The following is a 9,773-nucleotide window of genomic DNA, read 5'->3' on the forward strand; positions in this document are numbered from 1 at the left end:
ATCCAGCTGGGACACAAAATTTTGTATGAAACTATCCCAAAACAGTTGACCAAAGTAGACATTTTAGAAAAGATACAATATGAGAAGAAAGTGAATAATAATGTGTGTGTATAGTTTAGACTTTTGAGATATATAACTAAAAACGTAAATATCAATAAGAAAGACATGGGGGAGCGTCTACTTCGAGAGTAGCCATTTTTTCAATTTGGGTATGCTTACTTTATATAGATAGTTAATTAGCTGTTTGTTTTTTTATGTAATTATTTTCATATTTAAAGAAAAAAGTGGAATTACATTTCTTATTTCTCAACAAGTTTTGTATAGTAGAGAAACAGATGACAAAGTCAACGTACACATTTTCTTTCAGTCCTACTTTTATTTTCTTCTCTCCACCACAGATATTAAGTTTAAGGATATGGATTTGTACAACATATATATGGTAGAGAAACATGTTAAGATTACATATGAAGTAGACAACCTACAAAATTTTCCAATCTTACCCAATTTTCTTATATGAATTCAGACCTGTACAAGGCAGCCTCTAATGGCCAAATCGGCCCCTTCAAGGAAAAGCGCAACGAACTTAATCTTACCCAATTAGTTGCCCGAAAAAAGAACACAGTTTTGCATCTCAATATCATTTCTGAGAAAACCACTGACAAAATCTTCGCAAGAGAGATCCTGGAGATGTGTCCAGCATTGTTGATGCAAGGTGATGCAAGAGAGGAGACTCCCTTACTTATGGCAGCAAGGTGTGGTCGTGTGTTTATGGTCAAGTTTCTTATCGAACAATGTGAAAACAACCAAGTGATGAAATTACATATGTTGAGGATGAAGAATATAGAAAAGGACACTGCGTTGCATGAGGCTGTGAGGTTTGGACATCATGAGGTTGTAAGAATATTACCCGGAGAAGACCCTGGTTTCCGGTATTCGGCTAATGAAGCGGGTGAGACTCCGCTTTACTTAGCCATACAAAGAAGCTACTGGTGCTTGAAATTGGTTGATGAACTATTGAAGAATTGGTCGACACTGGACACTGATGTTCCTAATGGAGGAACTCTACTGCATGCTGCAGTTAAAACAGGCAACCAAGGTACTATATTTTGAGCAATGCTAATATTAGGTATTAATACTTCCCAATAATTACAATAGACAATAGTATCTAACTACTTTTGACATTAACGACAGTAGTTATTAAATTAAAATATATAAGATTCAATTGATTCTTGACCACAAATTCTTTACGGATTTGAACTTATAGACTCAATCTAGAAACTAATTAAAAAGCAAACTAGAACTTAATAAATAACTAGGTGATGTTTGGTTGGAAGGAATGAAACATATGAATGAGAATGAGAATAAGAATAGGAATAAGAATAAAAATAAGAATGAAATGGAATAAAATTTAAAATATATAAAAAAATTGATAAAAAAATTATTAAATTTTTTTACATCATGCATTGGAATAGTCTTTCCTCCCATTTCAAAATGGAATATACATTCCACTAAAATGGTGAAAAGTCCATTCTATTGGAATGACATTCTAACACTTTAATATGCAACCAAACAAAAGAATAGAATGATGATTGTTTCCTTTCCTTTCCATTCTATTTCATTATTTTAACCAAATGCCACCTAGGTGGTGTTTGGTTGGAAGGTAATGAAAATGGTAAATATTATTTTGGACCCTGTGTTTTGGAAAAATGACACATTAGACCTTTTGTTTTGTTAAATGACAAAATAGACCCTATATTTTTTAAAAGGGATATTAGTGGCTAAACCACTTGAACTTTAGGTTTTGTAACACTTAATCAAAAAAGCCAAAATTTTGGTAACAAAACCTACTGAATTTTGTTTTGCTCTGTATCCCTCCGTCCACAAATTACAGTTAAGTACCATGGTAGACTATCCACGTGTACAAACTTGTACACGTGGCAAATTTTTAATGGTCCACGTAATATTAATTTTAAAATATTTTAAAAATAATTTAAAAATTAAAAAAGTCAATTTATAAAAATAAAAAAATCAACTTTACAATTGAAGCTGCTATTTATAGTAGTAGCAGCTAAAACAGAGAACGAAAGAGCCAAAATAGAAAATAACAACTTGCATAACTACCATTTAACAGAATAACTACCACTAACTACCTAACTAATTTCTATTATTCAACAGTATACTCAAAAGTTATATATAATTGTACATTAATATTTTGAGTATATGGGGTACAATCTTATTTTACTCAGATTTGGTGAGAAAGCTTTTACCAAAAGTAGAACATCTGATCAACCAAGGCGATGAGGAGGGATGTACTCCTCTGCACCATGCTGCAACTATTCAATATTCTACTGGTAAAACTATTACAGAGATGTTGGTTGAAAATGATGAAAGTAGTGCCTACATCAAAAATAAACATGGTATGACACCTCTCCACATGGCAATTGCCAATGACAATTGGAATGTAATGAATGTAATTATGTGGAGATGTCCAGATAGCTGTCAGGTTGTTGATAACAAGGGCAGAAATGCTCTACATTATGCTGTCACAACTCAAGATGTTGATACAGTAAAAGTATTCTTGGAACATTCTTCACTTGTTGGCAATGATCACTGGTTTTTTAATGGAAAAGATATAGAGGGAGATACTCCCTTGCTTCATATGGCTGCTACTTCATCATGGGATGTCAAAATTTTAGATGCTTTGTTGTCTAACCCAAGAGTGGATAAGATGGCATCCAACAAACAAAACATCAATATTATAGATATGGTCAATCGTTTGGACAAAAAAGAAGATATAAAGGTACGCATGTAGTTACAATATCAACTTTGTTTTTTTTTTCTCTCTTGCTATTAGTTAGTTATGACAATTTCTACAATGTTTTTCTTTTCTTTTTTATATGACAGATCCAAGAGAAATTGCATCAAGTCCTCGTTAAACACAAAATTTTAGAGAAAGATGTTATTTACCCAGAATCAATGCCAGTAAATCCTTACTATGAAAAAAGATTAACAGACCGCGAAGAAATAATGAAAGAGAGAAATGAGTGGAATGAAAGAAAAAAGTTCATCACTACAAAATACAAAGAGTCAGCTCTAGTTGCAGCCACATTAATTGCAACAGTAACATTTACAGCCAATTTCACTTTCCCTGGAGGCTATTTTAGTAATGAGCTTAAAAATCAACAACAACAACAACTACTTGGCACTGCTGTTCTCACTAATAACAAAGCCTTTCAAGCTTTCATGATAACAGACACAATAGCCATGGTTCTGTCTACTACATCGGTTTTTATGAACCTCTTCCTCACTATACTGTCTTCTGAAAAACATACAAGTGAAGACTTACTGTCGTGCTATATTGGGACTATGGTTTTAGCAATGGTGGCTATGGGATTAATGGTGATAGCATTTGTTACGGGTACGTACGCAGTGTTGTCACCTTCCCCTGCTCTTGCTATTGCCACTGGTGTTATTGGATTGTCTTTCTTTGGTGTTATATACTACACAGTAAATAGGAGCAAGAGCAAGAGCAAATGCCCAGTACAACTGTTTTGCGATTACGAAGCTTGCTATATACTTAAATTCGTTTTCTTTTTGTCAGTAATACGTTTCCGAAAAAAATCACATGTCCCCAAGTTACCCATCTCTTCCCTCTACCTCCAATAAATGATTTGGTTTATTAGTACTCTCCAATTATTAATTACTTTTCACTCTCTCTCTATATATATATATATTTATTAAATAATTAATATCAAATGCATGTAAACTATCAAAGTTATTTTTCTCCTGAAATATCGAAATCTTTAGTGGTGTCTGTTTTAGAATAGGCTACTTTAGTTGTAAGATGTTCACAAGATCTAGAGTTCATAAAACTTTGATGAACTCATCAACCAAACCTGGTTCGGTGATATGTAAAATGGATTTTTATATATAGTGTTTAATAAATTGTTAGCAAGTTGTTAAGAACTAACTTTTGTCTATTAGCAATTGAAAAGATTAACAGCAGGAGAGAAAATGAAAGCCTCAAAACAATGCTAAAAAGCTTAACATTGATAATGAGGACTGAACTTTATTTATAGGCTTACAGTAATACAAAAATCAAGAATTTAGTTAAACTAAATTCTGCTATTACAAAACAGAAAAGGCAAAGTAGTTAACTAACTAACTAACCAATTAGCTAACTAATTACATTAGTTATCATCCCCCCTCAAACGAAAAGGGGTATTTACAACTTTGAGTTTGGCCTTTAGATACTGAAACCTATCTTTGGGAAGAGATTTTGTGAGAATGTCAGCCACTTGGTCGACAGAGGGAACGTATCTGACAGATAGTTCATTGTTAAGAAGCTGATCCCTCACAAAATGCTGATCAATCTCGATGTGTTTGCACCGTGCGTAGGATTTGCAGCAAGTGCGGCTGCACCTTGGTTGTCGACCCATATGACAGGGATATCAGCAAAACAAAGTTGCAGTTCAGAGGATAAAGAGTTGATCCATTTGATTTCTGCTGCAGTATTGGCAAGAGCACGGAATTCAGATTCTGTGGAAGATCGAGCAACGACTTGTTGCTTCTTTGCTGACCAGGAGATCAAGTTTGGACCAAGGAAGACAGCATAGCCACCAGTTGAGCGTCTATCATCGATACAGCTTGCCCAATCAGCATCAGAGTATGCTGAAATGGACATCCTGTCAACTGGTTTTAGGTGCAAACCTTCAGATATTGAACCCTTGAGATATCGAAGCAGTCTCTTGCATGCTTCCCAGTGGACAGAAGTTGGAGCATGTAAAAACTGAGATAACTTGTTTATTATGTATGCAACATCGGGTCTTGTAAGCGTGAGATACTGAAGAGCACCAAGAGTGCTACGGTATAAAGTTTTGTCTTCAAAAGGAGTACCCTCAGATAGAGACAACTTATGAGCAGAACTTGTAGGATTGGCACAAGCTTTGGCACCATCTAATTGAACCTTGACCAAGAGATCAGCAATATACTTGCTTTGAGAAAGGAACATACCATCTTTGTTTCTGCATATTTCAACACCTAGAAAATAATGCAGCTGCCCAAGGTCTTTCATTTGAAAGTGGTTGTTGAGATCAAGTAAGAGCTTGTTGATTAATGAAGTGTTAGGTCCAGTTACAAGTATATCATCCACATATACTAGTAAGATAAGGAGAGTCTCACCCGAGCCATAGACAAATAAAGAAGTATCAGATTTCGAAGCTTTAAACCCCCAAGCCAGTAATGTTGATTTAAGTTTGTCATTCCAAGCTCTAGGAGCTTGTTTTAGTCCATAGATAGCTTTGTGTAATAAGCACACATGATTAGGTTTAGAGGAGTCTTCGAATCCATGCGGCTGAGTCATATAGACTGTTTCTTGTAGGATGCCATTTAGGAAGGCATTAGAAACATCTAATTGTCTCACTTCCCAGTTAAAGGAGACAGCAAGAGTAAGGACCAATCGTACAGTAACCGGTTTAACAACCGGGCTAAACGTCTCAGCATAATCTATCCCAGGAGCTTGAAGATACCCCTTGGCAACAAGCCTTGATTTAAACCTGTCAACAGAGCCATCTGCTTTGAGTTTAATTCGGTGAACCCATTTGTTGTCAATCAAGTGCATATGTGACTCATAAGGCACTAAAGTCCATGTCCCATTAGCCTTAAGAGCATGCACTTCAGTATTCATTGCTGCATTCCAAATAGGATCCTTTAGAGCAGCTTTGAGAGATTTTGGTTCCTTTGGTAAGAGAGATTCGGGTAACTTGTGTTTGGTAGCAAGATAAGCTTTGGGTTTGTAAATCCCATTTTGAGATCTTGTAACCATAGAATGACTCCTTGGAGGGGCAGCAGTAGCAGTGTTACTCAAAGCAGTATGAACATCACCATTTGCAAAAGTTGCAGCATTATTAGTATTATCACTCACAGCAGCAGTTGCAGATGGGAGAGAATGAGTGGAATTATCACCAAAGTTAATTGTGGCAGCCACCATTGTTCCAGAATCCACAGAAGGAGATGCAGCAGGTTGTACTGCTGGAGCAGAACCAGTAGGAATACTGGTATGAGATGGTGATGCAGCAGAGGGTGAGGACTCATTGGCAGCAAAAGAGGAAGACAAGTGAGTGATATTATGGGTAGTATTGGTAAAAAATTGAGCTGTAGGAGATATATTAGGGTGAGTAGGAGGTACCTGAGATGAGGAAGAACATTGTTGAGCAGGAAATTGAGTCTCATTAAAAATAACATTGCGAGAGATGAATATTCTTCCTGCTGAATTTGCACACAGGTAGCCTTTATGCTTGGAAGAGTAGCCCAAGAAGGTGCATTTCTCAGATCTGAACTCCAATTTGTGATGATTATATGGTCTCAAGTGAGGATAACACTCACAACCAAACACTTTAAGGATGCTGTAATCAGGTTTGTTATGAAACAAACATTCAAATGGACTTATGTTTCCAAGAACCGATGTGGGCATTCGGTTGATGGAGTACACAGCACATTGAAAAGCATGCCACCAATATGTCATATCAAGGCCAGATTGAGCAAGAAGAGTCAGACCAGTTTCAGTCACATGCCTGTGTTTCCTCTCAACACGCCCGTGCTGCTCATGTGTATGTGGACATGGTAGTTGAAACTTGATTCCTTGGTCTCGTAAGAAAGTTTCAAAAGGTCTGAATTCTCCCCCTCCATCAGCCTGAACTTGTTTTATAGGCAAATTAAATTGCTTTTCCACAAGGCTTTTAAAGTGAATGAAAATGTCAAATGCTTGGGATCGTAATGTCATGGGAAAACACCATGAAAACCTGCTGTAATCATCAATGAATATGATATAATATCGGAAGTTATCTATGGACACAGTGTGAGAGGGACCCCAAATGTCAGTGTGAATTAATTCAAGGGGTTGAGAGGCTCTTTTGGTGGACAAAGAGAATGGGAGTCTACGGCTTTTTCCTAACTGGCAAGCAGGGCAAATTTTAAGTTCTTTAAGGGAGTGGGGAATGTTGGCTGCAGTAAGAATAGATTTTAAAATTGCAGGGGCAGGATGGCCAAGCTTGGAGTGCCATAAATTGATATCTGACTTTAAGGAGGTAGAGTATATTGCTGGAGTATGGATAGAAGTATAACTGGAATCATCAATTTTATTTATATGACAACTTTTACAAGAGTTTGCTGCAGTAGCAGTGTTACAATTGGAAAAAGAATGAGTGTCATTACAAGCTGAAATAGTAGAAGTGGCTAAATGACATTCCAAGCTATGATGAGACAAATCAGAGTCTTCATCTCCAAGAAGGTATAGACCATCCTTAAGCTTCCCTTTGAGAAGAACAGCCCCCGTTTGCTTGTCCTTGACAAAACAACAAGACTTGTGAAATTCAAGAAAAACATTGTTATCATTTGTTAGTTTGGATACACTAACAAGATTCTTGGTCATAGCAGGGACTTGCAAGACAGATTTTAATTTTAAAGGAGGTAAAGAATTGGAAGAAAGAGTAGCTTTACCGATGTGAGAAATTACAAGTCTCTTACCATCGCCAACAGCCACGGTTTCTTGGCCAGAATAGGTGGTGGCAGAATCAAGAACATCCATGTTGCAAGTAACATGGTTGGTGGCTCCTGTGTCAACAAACCAACCGGCATCGTCACCAAAATCAGGAAGCGACTGAGAAACATGCACCTGAGGGTCATATTCAAAGGTTTGCTCAGTGAGATGAGCTTGAGGCTGATAGGAAGGTGGCTTTGGGGTAACCCAATTTTTGTCAAAACGGTAGTGACAGACAGGGGCGGTATGACCATATCTCAGACAAAGTTGGCATAGTGGGCGATTGTTTTGTGAAGGACGAGAGGGGTGACGAGGCTGTGTTTTGGATGAGTGATCTGTATTGGAGTTTCTGGCATAGAAAGGAGGTGGGCGATAAGGACCAGGCCGAGAACCAAAGGTTAAATTGGCTGACATTTTTGTGGTGATATCAAGCATGGAATGGTGCCGTTCAAGTCTTGTTTCATGAGCAAGAAGCAATGCTTGAACATCTTCGAGAGACAAAGCATCACTGCGAGAAGTGATTCCAGATACAACTGGATCAAACTCAGGGCCAAGGCCATTAAGAAGGTGAAGAATCATATCAAGATCAGTAATGGTGTGTCCTGCAGTGGCCAAAGAATCACAGATGCATTTTATTTTATCAAAGTAATCAGAGATACTGAGTGAACCTTTGTGAAGATTGGTGAGTTGAGATTTAAGTTGCAGGAGCCTTGCTTTGGACTGACTGGAGAATCTTTGCTCAAGAGCTTTCCAGAGAGAGTTGGAGGTATTATATCCAGAGACAGAGCCAAGAATATTTTCAGACATGGATGAGCGCAGCCAAGATAGGAGAAGCTGGTCTTTGCGGCGCCATTGAAGAAACTGAGGGTTGTGATCGCCATTGACGAGTTTCTCAGGTGGTGAAATATCAGTAAAAAGGATCTCATCAAGATCGTGTCCTATAACAGTAGGCACAACCTGTGATTTCCATGGGAGAAAATTAGCTCGATCGAGCTTGATGGTAAGGGAAGATGTGAGAGAATGAGAAAACGGATTTGATTGAGGAGCTGGAGTTGGGGCTTGAGGCCTAGGATCAGAGACACCGACAGGAGACGAGTTGTCGCCGGAGGATGCCATGGACGCGAGTCAGAGTTGCTCTTGATACCATGAAAAGATTAACAGCAGGAGAGAAAATGAAAGCCTCAAAACAATGCTAAAAAGCTTAACATTGATAATGAGGACTGAACTTTATTTATAGGCTTACAGTAATACAAAAATCAAGAATTTAGTTAAACTAAATTCTGTTATTACAAAACAGAAAAGGCAAAGTAGTTAACTAACTAACTAACCAATTAGCTAACTAATTACATTAGTTATCAGCAATATATTTGAATATAATTTTGTAAATGATATTGCAGAGGCTTATAGGTATAAAGTCCTTGATTGAAATGGGCTGCTTGACCTTGAGAATGAGAGTGATGAGGGTGGTGTTGAGAGGAGTAATGTCCCCAATACCATTAAGAAAGCTAAGCGAGGCAGACAACACATCCTTTTTGACAAGGGGCCGGTTCGCTCTGTAAAAGTTAGTTGAAACCATCAAGTCTAGGAGTTTTATGCAAAGGGAGTTGGAAGAACGCTTTTTCAACCTCCTTCGCCGAAAAAGCCTCATCCAACTAGGATTTGTCGCTATCGGACAAGGTGCAATCAATACCTTCCAAGGCAGTTTGCATGTCGATTGCAGAAGGGTTAGTGGAAGTGAAGAGCGAATGAAAATAAGATTCGATTTCGTGTGTGATGTCTTCATCCGTGGCGACAATGCCCCCGCTCGAGTTATGGAGTTTGAGAATCCTATTGATTTTCTTTCTGTAGGAGGCGTGGCGATGGAAGAACTTTGTATTTTTGTCCCCTTGTGCTAACCATTGGGTTCTAGCCCGTTGCTTTCAGTAACTCTCTTCCTTATAAAGAAGAGCGTCAAGACGAGATTGGAGATCCTATGTTTTCCACCGTACTATCATCCCAGCGGGTGCTAAGCAATGTGTTTCGAGTCAACACGATTTTGATACGACACTATTATAGTACTTTAGCTCAACATAAATATGAACGTCATGATTAAATAACGGAGCTAAGCTGTAAATATATATGATCTCAATGTATTCAAACAGATATTATGAACAAAGAGATTAAGATCAACAATAATAAAAATTAAAAGGAAGAATAAGAGAGAATTAATTAATGAAACACAACTCATAAAGAGATT

The 9,773-nt window shown here is 37.5% G+C and overlaps 1 protein-coding gene across 1 annotated transcript; it reads left to right on the plus strand.

Annotated features, from left to right (window-relative positions):
• Positions 1 to 240: 240 nt before the first annotated feature.
• Positions 241 to 3,666, plus strand: LOC133031533 (protein ACCELERATED CELL DEATH 6-like). Its single transcript, XM_061105055.1, has 3 exons — positions 241 to 1,096; positions 2,247 to 2,800; positions 2,905 to 3,666. The coding sequence occupies exons 1-3, from the start codon at positions 514 to 516 to the stop codon at positions 3,664 to 3,666; spliced, it is 1,899 nt and encodes a 632-aa protein (XP_060961038.1). The 5' UTR covers positions 241 to 513.
• The last annotated feature ends 6,107 nt before the right edge of the window (positions 3,667 to 9,773 follow it).

This window comes from Cannabis sativa, chromosome 9, assembly GCF_029168945.1.
Source record: "Cannabis sativa cultivar Pink pepper isolate KNU-18-1 chromosome 9, ASM2916894v1, whole genome shotgun sequence".
Taxonomy (NCBI): domain Eukaryota; kingdom Viridiplantae; phylum Streptophyta; class Magnoliopsida; order Rosales; family Cannabaceae; genus Cannabis; species Cannabis sativa.

Bases quoted from the DNA above. Each gene is read 5' to 3' on its own strand.
- LOC133031533 (XM_061105055.1), top strand. From the start codon at position 514: ATGAATTCAGACCTGTACAAGGCAGCCTCTAATGGCCAAATCGGCCCC. The intron at 1,097-2,246 runs GTACTATATTTT...TATTTTACTCAG, and splicing joins AGTTAAAACAGGCAACCAAG to ATTTGGTGAGAAAGCTTTTA. The intron at 2,801-2,904 runs GTACGCATGTAG...TTTATATGACAG, and splicing joins ACAAAAAAGAAGATATAAAG to ATCCAAGAGAAATTGCATCA.